This window comes from Cordyceps militaris (assembly GCF_000225605.1).
Source record: "Cordyceps militaris CM01 unplaced genomic scaffold CCM_S00010, whole genome shotgun sequence".
NCBI lineage: Eukaryota > Fungi > Ascomycota > Sordariomycetes > Hypocreales > Cordycipitaceae > Cordyceps > Cordyceps militaris.
The window spans coordinates 455,789-477,574 of NW_006271978.1; the positions used below are offsets into that span (position 1 = coordinate 455,789).

At 54.0% G+C, this 21,786-nt stretch overlaps 9 protein-coding genes across 9 annotated transcripts; 4 read left to right on the top strand and 5 right to left on the bottom strand.

Annotated features, from left to right (window-relative positions):
- Positions 1 to 1,690: 1,690 nt before the first annotated feature.
- Positions 1,691 to 4,265, bottom strand: CCM_09664 (uncharacterized protein; the record flags this gene model as incomplete). Its single annotated transcript, XM_006674797.1, has 5 exons — positions 1,691 to 2,172; positions 2,238 to 2,988; positions 3,039 to 3,537; positions 3,629 to 3,909; positions 3,948 to 4,265. 5 exons carry the CDS (start codon positions 4,263 to 4,265, stop codon positions 1,691 to 1,693), a joined length of 2,331 nt encoding a protein of 776 aa, XP_006674860.1.
- Positions 4,266 to 7,240: 2,975 nt separating this feature from the next.
- Positions 7,241 to 8,200, top strand: CCM_09665 (SAGA complex subunit Sgf29; the record flags this gene model as incomplete). The annotated part of the gene is made up of 1 exon (XM_006674798.1): positions 7,241 to 8,200. The coding sequence occupies one exon, from the start codon at positions 7,241 to 7,243 to the stop codon at positions 8,198 to 8,200; it is 960 nt and encodes a 319-aa protein (XP_006674861.1).
- A 926-nt stretch (positions 8,201 to 9,126) lies between these two features.
- Positions 9,127 to 9,790, top strand: CCM_09666 (uncharacterized protein; the record flags this gene model as incomplete). Its single annotated transcript, XM_006674799.1, has 2 exons — positions 9,127 to 9,593; positions 9,676 to 9,790. 2 exons carry the CDS (start codon positions 9,127 to 9,129, stop codon positions 9,788 to 9,790), a joined length of 582 nt encoding a protein of 193 aa, XP_006674862.1.
- Positions 9,791 to 11,162: 1,372 nt separating this feature from the next.
- Positions 11,163 to 12,294, top strand: CCM_09667 (ADP-ribosylation factor 6; the record flags this gene model as incomplete). The annotated part of the gene is made up of 4 exons (XM_006674800.1): positions 11,163 to 11,412; positions 11,508 to 11,654; positions 11,719 to 11,878; positions 12,102 to 12,294. 4 exons carry the CDS (start codon positions 11,163 to 11,165, stop codon positions 12,292 to 12,294), a joined length of 750 nt encoding a protein of 249 aa, XP_006674863.1.
- A 504-nt stretch (positions 12,295 to 12,798) lies between these two features.
- CCM_09668 (Serine/threonine-protein kinase domain) lies at positions 12,799 to 14,310 on the bottom strand (the record flags this gene model as incomplete). Its single annotated transcript, XM_006674801.1, has 2 exons — positions 12,799 to 14,084; positions 14,151 to 14,310. 2 exons carry the CDS (start codon positions 14,308 to 14,310, stop codon positions 12,799 to 12,801), a joined length of 1,446 nt encoding a protein of 481 aa, XP_006674864.1.
- Positions 14,311 to 15,789: 1,479 nt separating this feature from the next.
- On the bottom strand, positions 15,790 to 17,110 carry CCM_09669 (actin-related protein 2; the record flags this gene model as incomplete). Its single annotated transcript, XM_006674802.1, has 3 exons — positions 15,790 to 16,520; positions 16,571 to 16,990; positions 17,089 to 17,110. The coding sequence occupies 3 exons, from the start codon at positions 17,108 to 17,110 to the stop codon at positions 15,790 to 15,792; spliced, it is 1,173 nt and encodes a 390-aa protein (XP_006674865.1).
- Positions 17,111 to 17,454: 344 nt separating this feature from the next.
- Positions 17,455 to 18,301, top strand: CCM_09670 (uncharacterized protein; the record flags this gene model as incomplete). The annotated part of the gene is made up of 2 exons (XM_006674803.1): positions 17,455 to 17,559; positions 17,642 to 18,301. 2 exons carry the CDS (start codon positions 17,455 to 17,457, stop codon positions 18,299 to 18,301), a joined length of 765 nt encoding a protein of 254 aa, XP_006674866.1.
- A 55-nt stretch (positions 18,302 to 18,356) lies between these two features.
- CCM_09671 (MFS glucose transporter, putative) lies at positions 18,357 to 19,974 on the bottom strand (the record flags this gene model as incomplete). The annotated part of the gene is made up of 2 exons (XM_006674804.1): positions 18,357 to 19,787; positions 19,870 to 19,974. The coding sequence occupies 2 exons, from the start codon at positions 19,972 to 19,974 to the stop codon at positions 18,357 to 18,359; spliced, it is 1,536 nt and encodes a 511-aa protein (XP_006674867.1).
- Positions 19,975 to 20,225: 251 nt separating this feature from the next.
- On the bottom strand, positions 20,226 to 20,915 carry CCM_09672 (glutathione S-transferase-like protein; the record flags this gene model as incomplete). The annotated part of the gene is made up of 1 exon (XM_006674805.1): positions 20,226 to 20,915. One exon carries the CDS (start codon positions 20,913 to 20,915, stop codon positions 20,226 to 20,228), a length of 690 nt encoding a protein of 229 aa, XP_006674868.1.
- Positions 20,916 to 21,786: the final 871 nt, after the last annotated feature.

Below are 21,786 nucleotides of genomic sequence, written 5' to 3' on the forward strand. Positions count from 1 at the left end.
AAGTGAGGTTGAAAAGAAGTTCGAAAGGTGAACCGGGTTATTGGGCCGCTTTATAGTTATAGCGCAGTTGGTGGTTATGATTTAGTGGATGCAGGGGGCGATCAGTGGTGCGCTGCCCAACGTCTCAGGTACGTCTTGCAAATCATGGTGGTACAGTCCACGGTACGTTGTTGCACAGGCAAAAAAGAAGAGAGAGCAAACACTAAATCTCGTATAGGTTTGTTTTTCTCGTTTCGTAGGTGGTACTGTACGCTGTAGGTAGCTACTAGCATGCTGCTGGGCTGACCTCGTTGCGTCCTGTGTAAGTGCCAGGCTCAATATTCTGTCTTGGATAATTCAGTCAACGACTCGGTTTATGGATAGAGCGACAATCAATTCTAATGGGAGCGCCAAGTTGTAGCAATAGTCGTCTGGTCCAACGCGTTCAATGCGTCCTCGTTATCTTACTACTCGCTTACCATATTGGCTCACACCAACGTAACACGACGCCTGCAAGTCTATTGGTGTCATCAAACAATATGATAACCCGTATTCAGCTGCATGACTACATCCTGCAATAAGCTGCATTCGGTAATGTTTGAGCAGCATGCAGGCCGTTTTCTGAGCAACATCGGCACAGACCGCTACCGAGGTCGGCACGGCGCGCAGCAAGCAACTTTCGCCACGCCATTGGGCAGACAGCCGCCACCCGCAACAACCTGTACAAAGCCCAGACCTAGTGCTGATACTTTCTTGCTTTTCACGGCTAATCACGAGCCAGTGCAAATGTCCCTACTGCATTTTTCCTAGAGAAGTCTGTTACGGAAAGTCCTGCAGACCAAGGGCATGCGCGTTGCCGGCGTGCAAGCCAGCCGTGTGCTTGCCAAGTCGCACGCACACACGTGAGCTGCAGTGTTTGCTCCAAAGCCTCATAGTCAAAAGCAGAAAATACAGGTTACATCAGTGTTTTCAACTACTTCTCAATAACACGACAGAGCATCACAAGGAAAGGAGCCACGGTAGGACTTGGCCAACTCGTTCATCGCGTAATGGTTGGACCGTAGGACAAAGCCCGCGTCTCAAACCATTTTGGAGGCAAACTGCGTCGAATAATGTGCGACACATGTTGTGTTGGAAAACATTCTCTGCTTTGGTGACTCTGAACGGATTGTGCTCCAGCGTTTCACCGTCGCCCCGGCCTGGCTGCTACAGCATCAAGGTGCTGTTTTGACAAAAGGAAAAATAGCGTGTTATTTGCACCATGGAATCGAGCAGCTAACGGTAGAAAGAATCTTAGTATACTTGGGTACAAATACAATTTTTACTCCTCAGACGATGTTGATGTATACGTTGAACATGGCAGGCAGGTACATGCCGCCTCGGAAGACGTTTACGAATGATCGAGCGACGTTTATGGTGAACAACTCCAAGTGCTTTTATGAACAATCTTGACTTTAGAACATGTTTTATTGTATCGCCAAGTACTTTGTATGTAGTAAATGTACGTTTTATTGTGAACCTCCAAATACTTAAAAACAATCTTGACTTCAGAACATTTTTAATTGTATCGCTAAGTACCTTGTGTAGTAAATAGAAAAACGTATCAAAGGATCCGATAGTCTCGGAAAACGTCGCGCGTCACTATCTCATAAAACATTTCAAGCAAGCATGCCACAATCCAATTTTTCACACTGTCAAAAACCTCGACGTCTTACTCGCTCGTGACAGAGCCCTTCTCAACCTGGTTCATCTCCTGCTGCTGCTTCTTCTTGGCGGCCGCGGCACGGCGCCACTTCCAGCCGCCAAAGAGGACACCCGCGGCGATTAGAAGGAAGCCGACAACAGAGCCGACTGCGATGCCGGCCTTTTCGCCGCCGCTCAGGCCCTTGCTGGTGGACATGGTGGCGAGGGACTGCTGGTCGTCGGCGCGGCCGTAGGCGTTGGGGGTGATGCCAGAGGAGTTGAAGCCCTGCACCCAGCCGGGCACGGCGCAGGACGTGAGGTTGAGCGTCTCAATCTCCTTGCCCTTGACGGCGCACGTGTTGGAGTAGCGGCGGAGAGCAATCTCGTCGTCGGGCTTGGTGACGGGGCGGATGAACTGGGTCGTGTACTTGGGGTTCATGGTCGGCGAGAGCATGGCAATCATGTCCCGGATGACGAGATCGGGGCGAGCACTGCCGCGGTCAAAGAAGTCTGTAGAGCGAAGATTGTTAGCATAGTGCGCGAAGAGGAGCTGCGCTGACAGGGGATGGGCTCACTGTGGCGCATGTTGCGGTTGGAAGCCTTGTCCGTGAGGTAGACGTTCTTGTTCGCGACGGCGTAGATGTTCTTGGAGACGCCCGAGCGGGTCGCGTACGTGTCGGCCGTGACGCGCACGGCCTTGGGGTTCTCCTTGGGCGCCTGCTTGCCGGGCAGCTGGTCGTACTGGGTGGTGTCGATGATGGCCCAGCTGTTCTTGGCGAAGGCGCCGTCGGCGGTGATGGCGCTGATGGAGACTTGCTGCGCCGTCGTGGGGTTGCCCTGGCCCGTGGTCTCACCGTCGGCCGAGACGTTGACGAGGCGCGAGCCGGCGTCGGACAGGATGGTGCTCCACCACGGGCTCTGGAAGACGGTCAGCTTGTCGCCCTCCTTGCGGATCGGGGACACGTAGGCGCCCTTGGGGTAGGCGCCCGACAGCAGGGCCTCCTGGACGTTGGCGGCGGCGCAGCGGTAGCTGGTGGCGATTTCGTCGTACAGCTTGGTGCCCAGCTCCTCGAGGCCGAAGAACATGGAGAAGAACTTGATGTAGCCGAGCTGGGTCAAGGGAGCGTAGTTGCCAATGTTGTAGACGAGAACCTTTTTGTTGTCCGAGTCCTTGGTGTCGCCGTAGAATGTGACGTCGACGGCCTCGGCCTTGTCCCAGTTGTCGTCGTCATACGTGATCTTGTCCATCATGTTGCCGCGGACGCACGAGCTCGTCACGTCGGCGTAGACACCAGTGCGTCGGATGGACGTGGACAGGCCCAGCATCTTCATTCTGGGGTCAGCATGGTTTTGGTGGTCAAGGGTGAAGAGCGTACCTCAATCATGTTTTGGGAGAAACCATCGAGAGCCGCGACGTTTTTGACGGGAACCTGGATGATCAGGGCTTCCTCGCCTACAACGGACCTCGGAGGCGCTTCCTTGGAGCAGTGCAGCACGACAAATCTCCGCTGGCGGTTCTTGATGGTGACGTAGGTCTTGTTGTACTTAGGGTAAAAGGGCAAGTTGGCGTCGTTGTCAAACTTGTTGAGGAAGTAGTCCGTGTTCGAGTTCCAGGGTGCGTCAGCACAGCCATCGCGGAACGCGGCACTACACAGCGTGGCCGCTGCGGCGAGGAGTCCAAGCTTGAAGTGCATTTTCTTTGAGACGAAGTTTGAATGGTGGTACAAGCTTTGAGGAGGCTTACAATCTGATCCAAACACACACGGAAAAAAAAACAGAATGTGGTTGACAGAGGTTGTCTTTATATAAGTGCTGGCACAAAACGCCGAAGTCGCCGATGGGTCGGTGCCTTCCGAACCGTACTCCGGAGCCTGTCTGCACTGTGGGTCTTTCATAACGAATTAAGTGGTATCCGCACGGCTGAAGCGAGCTGATTGGAGAGAGATCATCTGATAAGATCCGATACAAGGTTAACAAGCCCCAAAACTCCACAACAAGAGGACCGCCAAGGCTGCGGTAGCCAACATGCAGTTGGGCGTCGCGCGGAGGGGAAACATCTGATTTTTTCGGCAACCGAGTCATAATGTACGCCAAGCCGTCAATATTGGAAAAAAAAGCCAAGGATCCGGTGGCTGTTTTTGCTGGCCACAGAAAACACGGTACTGGGTGTACTGGCTCGGCCGAAGGGTCGGCCCAAGCCTGACACCCACCTTGGAAGGCGTCGCCAAGACGGCGTACCGGTGTACTCTGGCAACTCGTGTAAGCGGATGCAGAAGATTGATTACATGGTAGTTATGCGGGCTTTTGGAAGTGGCAGGCCGGAGTTGTTTGGCATGGGCAACGGAGGGCGGGGGGGGTCGCGGTGCGGGCGACCAGCCATCTTCGGCTGTACTGTCGCCTTCTGGGAACATGGTTCGCAATTCACCGAGTGTGTTAATCACCGAACAAGAGCATCGGAAAAGGCGTTTATGGAGGCGGAAATTGAGCTGCTTGCAGCGCCTTGTAGGGCTACGAGAGCTGGGCGGGGACAAGAAAGAAAGTTTTGTTGTCGTCGGGAGTAGGCGGACAAGCAGGAGTAGGCGGACAAGCATTGGAGCAAACATTCCGGATTCGGACTCGAGACGACAATTTGTCTGCTCGTTTGTAATCGGTAATAGAGAAAATGCATTTATTCATTATGTTTGTACCCCAGGCCACAAAACGTGTGCAAGTACCTACCGTCCGAGGTTGCTGTCCCATATTTCATGTCGTTCGCATTATCGGAGCCGGAAGTAAGCTTATTTTTTAGGAGAAAAAAGACAACTGCCGTAAAAGCCTCGGATGAGTTTCATCATCATCATACGTTTTCTCAATCCAGGTGTTTTGCGAATCGAGCATCGAAACATGACAACTCTTGGACGAGCAACTGGCGTTACGTGACAAAGCCACCAAACTCGCCACAGGAGTTTGTGATTGGCAAGACCATCAATCAATCGTCGTGTCTCGGATGTGATCCAGGCGTGAGCAAAAAAACAGAGCGAATGGGTGTGCAGTCTACCCGTATGCGAGAGCCAGCGAGTCTGGTGGATGGCTGCGCGGTCGAGGCCTCGCGCAATGACCGATGCCGGGTTTTGACAGGTTTGCCTGAAGATCACAAAGTAAAAAGTGCTGCTTGTCATGTGAATGTGCGACGGAACTCGCCTGGATTGCGTGATATTTTGCAGCGCCCAGCCTGCCCGATTTCTCTTTGTACCCTCGGCTGGCCAACCGATGCGGGGTTTTGCGCCTGCTTCGACTTCTCAGCCGTGGCGTTTTCATGCCTGTCTCAACACTTAGAGAAGCTTGAAAGTGGTGTGCTGCTACGGTAAAGAAACGCCCAAGATATGGGTGACCAAAGCTACGACGACTGATTGGCGGTTTCGTTCGTCTTATCTTCAATGCTCTGAAGTGACTGCGTAGCTCTGGGTGTGAAGCGGAAAGTCACGGGTGCATGGAATAGAGTGCTGGCACTGTGGCTCTTCTGACTGCATATATATTGCGTGGGAGCAATAATACGGGAGAGCGGTCGGGTATAACCCCTGGAAATGGGCTGCCATCGGGCGCGATACGCATCTTTGGCTGATGTTCGACACCATTGCACGCGGGTTCTCAGACCTGCAGATGGAATAAAGTAAGTAATTCAAGCGCCTGTTAAGTAACAGGTAACATGTAGATGCAAAAACACAGACCTTCACACATGGATGGCCTGTGTCGGGCTCGTGGTGACGCAGAGGGTAGGCTGCCCCAAGGTTGGTGCGGCCGACAGTAAACTCGACGACTATGCAGCTAAGGACGCCAACTCGCTGCTTATATGTGAGATATTTGTGCAAGTGACTAACTGGTATATTTGTGTGCCGTAGCTACAAACCCCGTCTGGCAACCTACCACAGACGTCGTTGGCGAAGGGTCCTCGCTGGAGATTGGCACCAACTACTCTGGTCACAGTGTATTATTAGCAGTCCCAGTTTTTCTCTCCAATACTTCTAGCAGCCAGAGAAGCTCCAGTGTATATAACTGGAGGGGGTCAATAGAAGTCGCGGTGAGAACGGCTCTGTCCTCCATCCTGAATGCGTTGGTCGCTGGCTCGCTGGTTGAGGCTGAACTTGTCATTGCTATTTCGGGAATTTCGACGTAGGGGCCCTATTGCAACTATACAAAAGCATTATCAATACTATTTCAGCTCTGTAACGATATACTTTTCAGCTCTGTCGTTGGCTTTACCCGGCTGAGGAGTGCAGTGTCTTGGCTGCTGCGGTGCGACCTTGCCAACTTGCTTACCTGTCAAAGCCGCCCCCAACACCACAAGTTCCAAAACTCGGATTTCTCGGATATATTCGGCAGCAAATGCTGGCAGCTTTTTGGTCACTGCTGTCTGGGGAGTCATCAGTCACTACTCATTGGTATCGCGGGATGTCGCGAAGGACACCGCGGTTCAGGGTAGCAACAGCAAGCGCAATCAATGGATGCCGTGTGACGTGACGAGAACCTTGAGAAGCCCAAGTACAGCCACTGCATATTGGACACGGGATTGCAAGGGGAAAAGACCATTGGGAAGTCCATTGCTACAGACAGACAATGTTCGAATGGGAAAGGGAGGTTTTGGAGAGAAGTTCGAGACAACAGCCCGAGTCGTGCGTGCCAAAGAAACGCCTCAAAACTAGCGAATAATGAAGCTTCTTTTCGCCAGCGAACTGATTTTCTACTGGAGAGCGAGTAATATTTGATATGGAATTGAATAAAGACAGAGTCGCGTTTGTCTCCACCGCGCCTCTCGGTACCGCACAAGAGAGAAGCCATTATTTAGGTAGTTAGTTACGTCAGTAGTCGGCGCGTGCCAGCGTCGCAAAGCGCCAATTCCAACCCACACACCCATCAGCCAAAGCAACCAGCCAAAACAGCACCCATCGAGCCAGCCAAACCTTAACGAGTCTCCCTGCAATTGCCGCCAACGCCGATCGAACGGATAACGGGAAAGTAGCTGGTCTTGCCCCCGCCACCAGCATCCGCGCTTCCACCCTCGTCGCTCCTGCACCTCTTGCACCTCTCCGCGACAACCTCGTCCCGCGCGTCCGTCTGGCCATCGAGAGACGTCGCATGCGCTAGACCCTCACACCTGGTAGCATCGAGCAACCGCTTGGCTGCTTCTTCGAGTCGCACCTGGCGCTTCATTGCAGCGCAAACGCGTGCCGCATACGCAGGAACCCGGTCGCAGAAAGCAGGACAGTTCACCGCGTTGCCCGAGCCGCGAAATACGAACCTGGTCGGCAGACGCCGCCTTCAATGTAAGTCAAGACCGATCACAATAAAATTGGTGTGCGCTCCCTCGCGGGTTTGTTTGCGCGTTTCGTGAGACGGCCTTTTGCCACTACAACTATTCATTGCCAACTTTTGGAACCAATCCCTTTTTCTTGCCTTTTTATCTTACCAAAAAATCTCTGTTTGCAGAGTACTCATAGTAATGACTAACAGGCGAAATCAGCGCCCCAATAACGAAATCAACCACCTGAGAGAAAACTTAGGACCTTATTACCATCAGCCACTCCCGGGCGTACGAAACGACATGTCACAACGAAACCGCAGCGGACGCGGATCGAGTCGCAACAACGGCGGCTCGCATGGCGAAGAGGCACAAATATGGGACTCTTGCAAAGGTCACTTGGGCGAGATTATCAATGGCATCAATGCCGAAAACGACAGCCTAAAAGAGCTCGTCGGTCTGGACAAGCAGGTTGGCGCCATGGACCCCAACAAGATCCCCAACGAGTCGCTCAAGAGGATGGAGAATCTCTGCCGGTCCGGCGTCAAGTTCTCCGAGGCCAACATTACGGCCCTTAAAAACGTCACGGAGCAACTGAAGATTTTGCGCGCCGTCGTCGTCGCTAAAGAGCAGTCCGAGGCGGCGGCTGCCGGTCCGAGCAAAAGAGCTGCCAGGGACAGCGCACCGACTTCCTCTCTCTACGACTTTGACGCCGCCGGCGACTCGCCCGTTCCGAGTCCCATGGCCGGCCCGAGAAAACAGAGCGAGCGGAACAAGGACCGCGACCGCGAACGGGATAGCATACCGCCCAAGGCAGAGAGCGTCGAGCCGCCCGGCTCGGCCAACAAGTCCAAGGTCGTCTTTGTCAAGGGCGATGCCGTGGCCTTCAAGCCCAAGGCCAACCCGACAGAAGGCATGGCCGACTGGATCATGGGCGAGGTGGCGCAGGTGATTGGCGACGGAAAGAACCGCCGGTACAAAGTGCTCGATATCGAGCCAGACGACCACAGCAAGCAAAAGGAGTACAGGTCGAGCGCGAGCAACATGATTGCCATTACGCCAGAGAGCCAGGCCAGCACGCTGGAGGACTGGAAGAAGAGCCAGGTTGTGCTGGCGCTGTACCCAAACACGACGACGTTTTATAAGGCCGAGGTGCACAGCATGGATGGTGCGGGCAAGGTAAATCTCAAGTTTGAGGGCGAAAATGACTCGACGACTCTGCAACAGGTTGAGCGACGCTTTGTGATTGAGTATCGGGCATGACCGGTGTGATGCACAGGGAGGAAGCTCGAATGAGTGCGACTGGCGCGCTCGACGACGAAATTGGGACCACTCTATTGCGGCGTTATGGTAACAGTACCCCGGCATGTTTTACGGTATATGAGTATAATGGACTATTGTAATACGATTTTCTGCGCAGCATGGAGCTCGGTTTGGTGTGATTGTCCAGCACGTGGAGCGCATCGGAACCGGAAACGCCAACGCTGAGTAGCTATCAACCCGGCGAAGATGAGAGTGGCCGACGCCTGCACAACCTGGACTCGACGCAACCCACAAATTGAGGTGAGTAGGAAGCAAAAGCTAGGTGACTCGCCGGCTATAGTTGGCGGCAATACACAAAGTCTCACCGGGGATGAAAGGAAGCAAAAGCTCTGTGACTCGCCGAACCGAGTTGGCGGCAACACACAAAGTGTCATAGTATGAGTAGGAAGCAAAAGCTATGTGACTCGCCCGCTATAGTTGGCACAACACAACAAAGACCAATGCCTGTGTCCCCGTATGTCATCTGAAAACCCACTAGTCGTTCTCTTGCTGAAACACATATGGATGTGAAGCTGATGAAGGAGTTGCTACAGCAGAGTGTGACGCGGCTGTCGCGAGACGATGGCGGGAAGAGAAGAAGCGGCCCACAATGCGAACTATTGGGTGAGAGAAGGAATCGGGAACTAGACGCCCCGAAAAAAAGGCGCGTGGATCACAACTTTGTGTGAACGGGTGGCCTTATATGCCCCTTAGTCTGTACAACACTCTTCTCTTTGTTGGCACTGAACGACTCCTCCTTGCTTTGTGTACATAATAGGCAGCATCAGGCCAATTGTCAATGGCATTTCCGAATCCTCAAGCCCAACACTGACAGCGAAAAAAATTAAACCTTGTTCAAATTTGAGACTCTCAGCGTTATTCCCAAGATGAGCTATTCGCAACGGCAACTGATGCCGGTCGACGGGCCGGTTCCCGACTCGCCGCGGCCGCTCTACGAGGCCACCTCTACCTGCTTTAAGGCCTTTGAGGATTGCTTAGACTTTGACCATGATTGGAAAACCGGTGTCGAAGCCATCATGGAACAAGAATCTCGGCTTTTTCGATGGGGAAGGCTGACTGGAGTGTTGCGAGATGGAGGAGACTGTCTCGACGCGCGCCTATCTCATCACAAGCACGTCAGCAATAGGATGCTTGCCTTCCTCTACAATATAGCAAACCAAATCGCAAGCGGTAAGATGATTACAAGCCCAATCCAAAATAAGGTTCCTCGCGCTAAGATGTTTACAGCGAGATTGGGCGATGATGCCGACGAACCATACAGGTCGAGCCTACGAATCCCCGCCATCGAGGCTGCCATCGATGACCTTTTCTGTTTATCGGATGAGATTCAGAGGTGGGTAGAGAAATGGCCTCAATTGAATCTTGTACATGATGATGAGACGATGACCGACACGGCAGATACTTGTCAAGAACAGGCAGGCACCCACCGAGGTGCCGCCACCCGAACAGGAAGCGAATCCGAAGAAGCGAAAGGCCACGGAGAAGCTCGAGAGGGTCGGCCAGGCTTGCCCTGCGGATTTTTTCGAATGAAGGGGACCAAGACCACTAAGAAACAGGGCTTTTCAAAAGGGCGACGACGAGTACGGCTCCTGTAGCGAAGTGTTGGATGCGGACCGTGGTGGGAGCTACATGGTGATTTTTTGGGGGTTAGTTTTTCAATCAGATAGAAGAAGGAGGCCATGGCAATCACCCCTCTTGTGTTTCCAACAATCTCTCCACGTGCAATGCAAGAAGCAAGATGACGGTCGCGGAAGTCGGGGTTAGCGTTATATTGTCCCATATGTTACATGGCAGGTAGGTAGGTTTTTATGAACATGTTGTGTACTAGGTAAGGTTATAGGGCTTAGGTAATCCGGGCGCAGAGATGGCCTGAGCGGGCCCCGATCGAAAGTAGCAGGTTTCAGAAGGTTTCTCTGGAGTTGGGTCATTTCAGTGGCTTTTTTGGTACCTGGCGCAAGTGGGGCGCCTTTGCCGGAGAGGGGTCTGTGATGTTGAAAGAGCCCCTGAGGAGCGGCATGACGGGAACCAGATAATCAACGGGGTGGGCTTTTTACTTTTTTTTTGGCGTCGAAAAGGAAAATGGCCAATCTCGATATTATGGAAAGTGGCATGTCCAAGCGTCATTCTTTTACTTTTTTGCCTTTTTGCCCAACTCTGGCAACTCTTTGCTCCCGTCAGTGTCGGGCTGGTATCGCCGCTTTGTCCCACACTCTCATTACCGGTGTGTACCTGCAACTAGTTACAAGCAGCGAAAGCTGCGACTGCCCTCCCCTCCCTCCATTCCGCCCACCTGACCATCGTGGTCCCCCATCTAATTTCGTCATTTCCTTTGCCCAGCGTTCTGTGCCCCCTCCCCAGACGTTGTTGGCAATTTTTTATTTTTTAATTCCTGCATCAATTTGGCTGCCAATTCACGACCTCACTTTTTTTTTTCCCTTCTAGGTGCGTACCATCAGTGTTCCTGGCGCTACGTCTGGCTTGCGCCCCCTGATATCCATCTACATATCCCCTTATCTATACGGCCGCGACGCCAGTCACACGCGCCTCTTGACGTCGCTAGCCAAGCCCCCGTTTCCACCACCTGTCTCGCTTCATTGACCGTATTGCCCCTCGCTACCTGCCCGCTTTCTGCCCGGGGTCGCTTGTTCTGATTTTGTTGACGACCTGTCGTATCGAAGAAAAAAAAAATCGTTTCTTGCGACCGCTCCATGGTCCCCTTTCATCTCCATTACATCTAGCGACACTGCTCTCCATCCCACCTGTTGCTAACGTCGGTCTTTTGCGCAAGACCAAGCAGACAACAACCGTACCGCGACAAAGCCGACTTGACCTCGATTCTATAAATCGCCACGTCTCCCGCCTCGAAAGCCGCGCTTCACCTTTGCGCACCAATTCCGCAACCATGGGTGGCCAAATCTCCAAGGTGATGGGCAAGATCTTCGGATCCAAGGAAATGCGCCTGCTCATGCTCGGTCTCGACGCCGCCGGCAAGACCACCATTCTCTACAAGCTCAAGCTCGGCCAGGATGTCACCACCATTCCCACTGTCGGCTTCAACGTCGAGACAGTCACCTACAAGAATGTCAAGTTCAACGTCTGGGACGTTGGCGGTCAGGACAAGATCCGTCCCTTGTGGCGTCATTATTTTAGCGGTACGTGCCTCCGACTGCCATGTTTACGCGCGCAGAGATCACGCGCGCAATCATGTCCGCGCCGCTGCGTCTGACTAACTTGATTGTCAATGCAGGCACCCAGGGTCTAATCTTCGTCATTGACTCCTCCGACCGCGCCCGTATAGACGAGGCTCGCCAGGAGCTTCACCGCATCATCAATGATCGTGAAATGAAGGACAGTCTACTGCTCGTCTTTGCCAACAAGCAGGACCTGAAAGAAGGTTAGCAACGCGCCCTGGTGCAAACTGCAGACCCTTGATGGAGCGACACTAACCGCTCCCACAGCCATGAAACCTCAGGAAGTCACCGAGGCTCTCCAGCTCTCCAAGCTCAAGGACAAGGTCTGGTACGTTGTCCCGAGCTGCGCCACCACTGGCGAGGGCCTGCTCGAGGGTCTTGCCTGGCTCTCCAACAACGTCAAGGCTCCTCCCACCGCCGCCAAAAAGTAAATGCCGACGAATTTCAACCACCACCACCCTCTTTCCTTTGCGTGCCAACGATATTCTCCAATATTTCATGCGCCATGACTGGCTCGCACGTACCGCCCTGGACGATGGAAAATGCCAAGCCTTGGCCACAGAAGCAGCAACTCCAGCAGATACAAATTGCGCAGCTCAAGGACTAGCAAAACAAAACACACCAAAGCACTTCTGCCACACAAGACGCAGCCCATATATACGCTCTGCTGGTCACGCGGAGAAGAGGAGTGCCGGCGCAGCACAGAGATTGGACAAGAAAAGGGCAAATGATTTGGGAGGCGAGATTCGAAATAACCATTATACCATGTACACCAAACCCCGCGCGTCGACTTTTTTTTCTTCTCAGCACCAGCCCGCCAAAAAACAACAAAACAAGACATGATACCACTGTAATTACAACAAACTAATTCCAACGAGTCGAAGGAGGACGGCGACGACGCCATCTGCGGCGGGCCGAGAGTCGTGCCGGGTTTTCATATTGGGCTCATGTATTTTGTACAGCTATTTTATATCAAATTCACCATGTTTATTCCTACCAAGAAAAGATGCCAGTCGATGATGGAAGAAAGACGCCAGTCAATGATGGAAGAAAGATGCCAGTCGATGATGGCTCATTTTCAAGACGCAACAACGCTGTAATAACTTGTTGGCGGCTTGCTGAGCCGCGAATGGTACCCCATGTATTCTAACTGTACACTTTACCAAACACCCGCTTCTATTAAAGACTAACCGTGACCCAAAGTGACAAATACCAATGCTTCCCAAATATAATCATGCCACTAATGAATGGCTCGGACAAACCCTCACCCAACGCCCACCTCAGTCGACAAAAAAACCAACCACGCCCCAGTACCCGCGGCCGCAAGAAAACGCATACTATTATACATCAGTCCTTAACTCGCTTCAAAGGCCGCAGCAGCGAGTCGTCGCCAAGACCGCTGCGCTTGGTGCCCGGCTGGCTGCTGGTGCGAATGTCGTTGTCGTCCTGGCTGACGCGGCGGTGCGGGTAGTCGACCTTGAGCCCCTCGAATGCATTGGCCGTGACCTTGTCGCCGGTGCTGAAAAAGGGAAGCTGGAGGGCCTGGGCGGCCGTGAGGCGGCGGACGGGGTCGTACTCGAGGAGGCCCGACAGCAGGCGGTAGCCCTCCTGGCCGAGGGAGCTGAGCGAGGTCGAGGCGCCCGACGACGTGTTGGTGCTGCTGGGCGCGTTGGAGATTGTGTTGTGGTACCACTTTTCGAGGTTGGATGCGAGGGGCACGCCGTGGGCGTGGCGGCCCTGGTGCGCGGCCATGCTGGTCTGCAGCGCCGTAAGCTGCTGGTACTCGGGCATCGAGGTGAGCAGCGGCCACTTGTCCTTAGTCGGGGCGCCCATGATTTCCATAATCTTCATCATCTGGTTGCGCTGAAACGGCACCGTCTTCTTGCTGTCCATCTTGGCCTCCTCGCCCTTGAAGATGGGGCGCAGTGAGAGCAGCTCGGCAAAGATGCAGCCGATAGCCCACATGTCAATGGCCGGCGTGTAGTGGTAGGATCCCAGGATCAGCTCCGGAGCGCGGTACCAGATGGTCACGACGACCTTATCTCCGCTGAAGAGGGAGTGCAGAGGCTTGTCGAAGCGGCGGGCCAACCCCAGGTCCCCAATCTTGACACCGCCAGATGAGCTGACCATGATATTAGCCGGCTTCAAGTCGCGGTGAAGTACCCAGTTTGTGTGCAGGTAGTGGCAGCCGTTGAGCAGCTGAAACATGATGCTCTTGACCGTCGCGGGTGGGATAGGGTGGCGTGGTTGTTGTGTATGATGGTGAATGATTTGGAGCAAGTCGTGCTCGGCGTAGTCAAAGACCATGAAGATGCATTTGTCTTCGAGGATAATCTCGATCAGGCGAATGACGTTGGCGTGGTTCAGCTCGCTACAGAGGCTCATTTCTCGAATGGCGCTCTGGGAGATGCCTGTATAACTAATCTGCTCCCCTTCCTTGTCGGGCTTGAACTTTTTGATGGCCACCTCGTGTCCCGCGGGCACCGTGGTGCCATTTGTGCTCGTCACGATGCTGGCGCGGTTGACAGCCTTGTATACGCGGCCATAGGTACCACTGCTAATGAATCCAACGATGCGATATCGCTCCGTGACGCGAAACTTGGGCTGGTATCCTCCCGAGCGGCCGATACCTTCTGAAATTCGTCTGTGAGCGTAGTTCTGACTGCGATGGGTGGATGTGTGTGCGAGAAAGGACGAACCCCAGGAGAGGGAGGAGGATGAGGTAAAGGCCATGGGCGGAGCAGCAGCGGACGGATTCCACTGGGTGTTACCGCTACGCAGCTGCAGCTGGGGATTCTGGGGCTGGGGTTGCTGCTGATGGGATTCGTGCCCGGCACTGGGCCGTAATCTCAACGGCATGGAAAGCTTCTCGAGGGCCTCTCAGGTCGTCCAAGGGGTCTGGGATATGTATTTGGTGATGTCGACGTCGACGTCAACTTGGACGGGCCGTGGGTTTGCCTTGAGCGAGACCTAACAAGATGGCAGAAACTCCCGACACCGATACCCGACAGCTCAGTCGACTGAGAAGGGCAACGAGGTGTGATGGACGTGTAATAAGATGCAGCAGCAATCGGTAGGGGGGTTATGACGGCCCAAGGTAGGAGGGGGTATGAGACACCATACGAGGCAGCTCTGCTCTTCTCACAAGGACGGGATACGATCCCGCACTGCAAGTGACATTGACACTTGTCGAGATGCTCAAGGGAAGAGAGGTTTTCCCAGACTGAGCTTGTCCTTTCCCGATATACAAGGGGGTCCCCGCGCGGAAATAGAAGCGCATTCAGACTAGGATGACCTTCCGCGGGGTAGAGATAGAAAAGCAAAACTTAAACCGGCGCAAGACGGGGAGGGACAAGAAAAAAAAGAGGGCATGTAAAAGGTCGAAATACGTACCGTCAAAAGCAGCCTGCACGCCACGCTTGAGCGATTGATGCGTTCGCGCGTTATTATTACCAACGCCGGCGCTGCCCGAACCGGGCCCCGAAGGAGGATTCGTCAGGCTCATGACTGTCTTGGGGGGAGAAATCCCGAGGGGGTAAGCGAGGGACGGACCCTTTTTCCGACGAAGCCGGGTCCGGCTAGTCCTCGAGGATCCCCGGTAAATTCGAAAAATAAAAAAAGAATAAAAAGGGATAGACCAAAACGGTCTTTGCCCGGGGTTTGGAGTGGAAAAGCTCGGTTCAACACGCCCCCATCCACCAATGAGATCAATTCAGCAATTTCACCAAAAAGCTAAATCTGTTTGCGGAATTATCGCCGGAATGCTCGAAAAAAAAAAGAGATCGAAAAGCTGCAGAATAGGGGAGCCCTTCCCCCCCGGGGGGCGCGGCGGCGCCGGACAGCTGTGCTGCGATGAGATTGCTGTGGAGTCCTTCAGGTTCGAATGCTGGCGCAGTGGCAACCAAGGCTCGCGCGCGAGCGGCGGGCCGACGTGCAGCGGCTGGGTGACCTCCGCTGTTCAATTGGGCAAAAGCCGAGAGCCGGGTGGTTCAGCGTGTGCGCCTGCAGAAGAGCTCGTACTTATGGCAGGGTGTAGTTTCGTGAAGTCGGCTGTGTAAACCAAGCGTTTGTCAACAGACGAAGAGCCTTTGGTGCCTAGTGAGGTAGGAGGTAGGCAGGTACCTGCAGTGACCGTCTCTAAGATACGATGACTAAGACAGAGGGACTCCATCACCACAACAATGAATAGTACACCCACCAAACTTGGGACGAAACCTTGAAAGAAAACTAAATTCATGCCAGATATTTTTTTGCCTAGTTAAAAATCATACGTGCTGGGCCACCATTGGTGCACCATTACACTTCATCTGGCTGACGTGGCCGTCCTTCCATTGCTGCCTATCGCGGGCCTAGCTTCTCCAGCACGCGAGGGCCTTGCTCATCCCACTCCGCCTTTGTTACCCACATGCTCTCCTTGTCGGCCATGATATTGGCCAGGACGGCACCGCCCAGGAACACCATGTGTCTTCTCCTGGGAGGGTCTTCTATGCGCACCTTGAACTTGCTCAGACGCTCGGGGTTGCCTTGCAGTGCGCGCGTGAGCCACAGCTGCTTCAGCTCCTTCTCTAGGCGCGACGGCAGCCCCGGGTACATGCTGCTGCCGCCCGACAGAACAATAGCTTTGAACAGCGACGCGCGGATATCCACGTCGGCAGCTTGAATGGTATTGAACAGAAATTCGCCCAGGCCGGGCGACTCGTTGTCGACCAGGTGCGGCTGGAAGAGGCACTCGGGCGCCTCGAATCGCTCGCTGCCTACGCGGATGACGCGCCCATCGGGGAGTGTGTAATTTTCCACCAGGACCGTCGTATCCTCGCTGAGAGCCTTGTCTAGCTCCAAATCATATGATACGTAGCAGAGCTTCTCTTTGATCTGACGCACAGTCTCGAAATCGGCGGTTCGGTTCAGAGCGTAGCCGCGGCGGAGAAGTAGTTTGATAAGGTTGCGCGTCACGTCGCGACCAGCCACGTCGAGTCGCTTCGTAAGATGGTTGAGCACGACGGATTCGTATACGGGCACAATGTGGGTGACGCCATCACCAGAGTCGACAACGACGCCCGAGCTCAGACCTGCGCGGTATTTGTCAGTGGAAGCTCATACGCAGGCATTCAATACACACCCTGAGCGTAAAGCGCCAGAACGGCCTGGATAGCGACATAGACGCCGCCGAATCCATATCTGTCAAACATGACTTCGCACATTTGCTCTCGATTCTTGAGCGGGTTCATCGGGGGTTCTGTGAGTAGAATCTTCCGGCCGCTAGGGTCGATCTGGAGCTTCTCGTAGAATGTATAGTCCCACAGGTGCTGCATATCATCCCACTTCTTGACGATGCCATTCTCCATGGGATAGCTTATTTGCAGCATGTTGCGGGCCGCCGCGGCCTCGTCACCGCACATGATGTCCTTGATTACTATGTCATTGTCCGTCTTTTCCTCCGAGCGCAGAATCGGCCGGCCGATGATGGAAGGGAACTGGTGCTCGGGGAAGTTTTGCGCCGCGTAGCCGACCTTGAGGAAACCGGTGCCGCCGTCGAGGACTAGAAAGGAGGGGGTTATACGTCAGCAACCGCGAGACTCGGTTTGGAGGCCATTCCGACGTCAGGCCGGGCGTGCGAGGGACGGATCGCGGACATACCGATTGGTGGAGGATTGGCCATGTTTGCGACAGCTCAAGAATATTACAGAGAGATAAAACGAGAGCTGCACGAGGTGACGTGGTCTTGATGCAGCGGCCTTGACAGCTTCGAGTTGGCTAGCTGGGCAAGCATGGTGGGGTCGAGTGAGCGTCAGTGGTGGCTGAATGCGTCACGTGAATCCCCCGCGGTGGCAGGTCGCCTGGAGCACCGGAGCTGCCCGGCGCGGGCCGGCGCTGTCACTGGTCCTCTGCTCTTGGGGGTTGCAGATGTTTTGACCCGGGCGTGCCCTATTTACTGCCCATCTTGGAAATCTTTTAGAAAAGGGCAGTATTTTTTGAATTTCCATTCAGAGTCCAATTCTCAACATGGCGACCTCGTCCAAGCTCAGGGCCCTCATCCTGAACCCTAATAGCTCAGGAGCCATGACGGAGGGGATGAAGGCGGCCGTCTCCAACATGACGCTCCACGAGGTATTGCCGATTTCCCGGAGAACTAGTTCATTCTTTTCTCAAAGCTTTCTTAACCTTTTTCTTATATTTTTGCATTTTTCAGACATTCAGCATTTTCACATATACAGCCCCCAGCTCAGCTCCAAGCAGCATCAACAACACTGAGGGAATACACGCCAGCACCGAAGCTGTACTCAAAGACATTCAGTCCGGTACCCTGAACCTCAATAGTTACGATGCTATTCTAGTGGCATGCTTCAGCGTCCATCCCCTTGTGTCGAAGCTCTCTTCAATCACCACTGCTACCGTAACCGGTATTTTTGAAGCTAGCATACTCACATCGCTTTCCGTCATTGTAACAGGCGGAAATGAGACATGGGGTATTGTCACGACAGGGCCCTTCTGGGAAAAACATCTAAATGACGGCGTCAACACATTTTTGGGACAGGCGGCTGGGCAGACGAATGACCGATTTGCCGGGACCTTTTCCAGCGGATTGACAGCAGGCGATTTCCACACGGTGTCGCCAGAGCAAGTCAACGTCAGGCTCAAAGCGGCCACCGTTCGTCTGCTGAAATCCTCCAACATTCGCTGTGTCGTCATGGGCTGCGGTGGTATGGCAGGGCTGGAGAGAATTATTCGAGACGCTGCACTCGAAGTATACGGGCAGGAGCGCGGCCAATCCGTCTACGTCGTTGACGGTGTACGGGCTGGTCTGCTGCAGCTGTACCAAACAATACTGAGTAGGCGCATGTTTGCATAAACAAAACGTAATCAATTCCTGCTAGTGCTATTGTATAATCAATTCAATCCGATGCTTAGTCAAGACGACGAGTGCGGCCCCAGACCTCGTCCACATCCTTCTTGCCTTTGGTCTCTGGAATTCTCCAAGTGATGAAGAGGGCAGAAGCGGCAGCGACGGCAGCGAAAACAAAGTAGACCCAGCCGCCGTGGCCACCAAAGGCATCGTTGAGCGCGGTATTAAGCATGGGAAAGAACTGAGCAACGATAAAGGTCGAGACGTAAGCTCCGGCGAGAGCCCAGCTTTGCGCCGCGCCAACTGCTTCTTGGCCAACCAGCTCCGAAGCAAGGATGAAGGGTACAGGACCCAAACCAACGGCGAAAAAAGCCACAAAGAAGACAACGGCAAATGCGGAGAGGATTTGGAAGCCAGAGACGATCGACAAGGCTAGGGCAAAGGAGCTGCATCCTTGGCCAATCACAGAAATCATGAGGCAAGTTTTGCGTCCAATGCGGTCCGGTAGTGGCGAGCACGCAACGGTCATTGCCAGATTCACAACAGATACCAGGATGGTAAGAAGAACCGAAGAGATGGGTAGAAGGTCCTGTAAGAGCGAGACAGAGTACATGATGATCGAGTTGATTCCGCAAAATTGTTGCACAAACATGGACCCGACCACAGCGACGATTGCTGGCCGGTACGAAGGATCCTTGACTACCTGGAGGAACCCCAGATGTTTCGGCACAGTACCCTCCTCGGTGGAAGCGATACCTTCCTCCGACTGCGAGAGCAAGCCCTGCGCCTCTCCAGAGGAGCCAACAGCCCCCCATGCGGTCGTCTCCTCCTCAATGTCGACTTTGTGCCCGCGGATCTTTTGCAAGATTTTCTTGGCACGAGAAACATCACCGTGGGTAGCAACCCAGGCAGGGCTCTCGGGAACAGCCAGAAGTCCAATTGCTTGCGCGACACCGATGCAGACGGCAGCACCAAGAATGACCCTCCACGCGCCGCCATGGCTGAAGAAGTACCCCAAGACTTGCGCCGTCAGGATGCCCACATTGATCGAGACTTGCGTCATGACACCAAACAGGCCTCTCTGGTCACGAGGGGCAATTTCACTGATGTACAGCGGCACAATGACGGTCGCACCACCCGCACCGATGCCGGCGAGGAAGCGACCGAGCGAAAAGACGGCCACGCTCCCGGCCACGGTCTCGACAAGGGAGCCCAGGGCGAAGAGCAGGGCGGTCAGACGCATGGCAGGGAGGCGACCGCGTTTGGAGGCGAATTGGCCGGAGCTGAGGGCGCCGAGGAGACCGCCAACGGTAAAGGCCGAGGACACAAAGGCAAAGGCGGCCTCGTTCATGGGGATGCAGGCGGGCACCCAGCTGCTGGCGTCATCCTGGCGGCCAGAGGCGACGAAGACGCGGTGTGCGGCTAGTTTCACGAGGGAGGAAATGGTCTTCTTCTTGCAGGTAATGACATCCTGGGGTGCGTTGAGCTCGGCCTGTTGGTGGGAAATGAATTAGTTTGCTGGCCTCCGTCTCGTGGATCCGGGGGAGGGTCGGACGGCGGTAGGACAAGCTTACCAGATGGAAACCGAACTGCAGCGGGCCGAGTGTTGCGATGACGAGTGTCGCGATGAGATGAAACGTTATGTCTCGGAGACGTCGAGCTGTGCCTTCGCCGGTCATTATAACGGTAGGATGAATTTGATGATGTCCTGTGTTCGATTTGTTGACGGATTGCAAACAGTTGAACAACAAAGCTGTAGGGGCTGGTTAGTGGCGGGGGGCTGCCAGCCTGGTCCGTCCTCGTGACTGTGGCTCCCTGAATGATTGTGGAAGGAACGAACTTCAAAGCAAGTGGACTAACTTTTACACTCATTATCTCTCGGTATTAATGAATCTCGAATTATTTACCAAAGCTAACGTGTTCCCCCTTTTCAGTTCGATTGTTCGAGATCTTGTAAAATCTTGCGTCCACGAACGCAGTCTGCCTCGTGGAACGGCTCTCGCGAATGCTCCGCGATACCCTCCTTAATCCACTGTTGCACCGCTGGATGCTCAAACAGACGATCAATGTACTCGCCCGCCCTTCCCGGGATCGACAGGCCAAAGGTCTTGATGCGCGACGCAATGGGCGCGAAAAAGGCATCGGCGACGGAAAACGTCGGCCCCGCGATCCACGGCCCGCCGAACTTGTCCAACCCCTCACTAAACAATGCGGCCATGCGGTCCAGCTCCTTTTGCAGGTCGGCGCCCACGGGACCAAACTCGATGCGCAGAGCGACATTCATCGAGCACTGGTCGCGGATCGCGGGGAAGCCCGAGTGCATCTCGGCGGCGGCGCTGCGGGCAAAGGCGCGGGCGGCGCGGTCGCGCGGCCACACGCCGGGGTGGCTCTCGCCTACGTACTCGCAAATGGCGAGCGAGTCCCAGACGACCGTCGTTGCGTCGTGCAGGCACGGCACCTTGGCCGTGGGCGAAAAGGCGAGGAAGTCGGGCTGGCGCGGCGTTGGCTGGAAGATTTGCAGCTTCTCTTCGAAAGGGACGCCGACGGCCTTGAACAGCACCCAAGGCCGCATGGACCAGCTGGAGTAACGTTTGTTTCCAATGTAGAGTGAGTACGACATGTTTGCGTGATGCCTTTTTTCTGGAATTTGTTTGCGGTTCAATGGTTGGGCGATGGGTTCTACGCTTGAAAAGTTGCACAAGGAGGCGCTTGATGCCGCTATATACCTTCAAACGCCAAAAAAGAAGTGGATTGCTTGGAACTATTGTAGTCCAGCCGCACGCCTTTCGACTCACAAGAACTAGTAAATACCTCTTACACGACGACGCATTTCTAAGCAACAAGATCCACTCGTCGACTCTGGCGGCGCGCCGGCTCCTTTTCAGCTCAAGACGAAGGGGCTTTTACTTGCACAGTCACAATGTGCCGATATCGTCATCAGTCGAGCTGCAGGATTTGCCAGGAACAGAACAGCGCACGCATTGCCACGAATCGATGCGTCCTTGGCTTCTGAGCAAAGTATCACCAGTGGCACTCCATCAACCTGTACAACATCGACTCTGTCCATTGGTTCGCCGCTCGAGTTCGACGGTTTCAGTTTGTGAGGGCCAAAGGCAGTACAGCGCCTGCACTTGGCAAACCTCTCGATATGTGGTGTACTTCATCTGCATACAGTTACACCGTCATGGCAAACTCGTATTGCATTTTTCGACTTGAACGAAGAGTGTAACATGGGGCTGGCATGCTCAAAAACTTATAAAAAGACGACCATGGACCGCAAAGTGTAGAGAGAGATTCTTCTTGTCTTCATCACACTCCATGATCCAAAAACTTATAAAAAAATGACCATGGACCGCAAAGTGTAGAGAGAGATTCTTCTTGTCTTCATCTCACACTCCAATCACGCCGCTTGCAACAAACCCAAGCAAGCTGCTCTTTGATAAACCGCGAAGAGTACTCAAATTCGGTAAGTCCTGGTTATCCCATGTTGA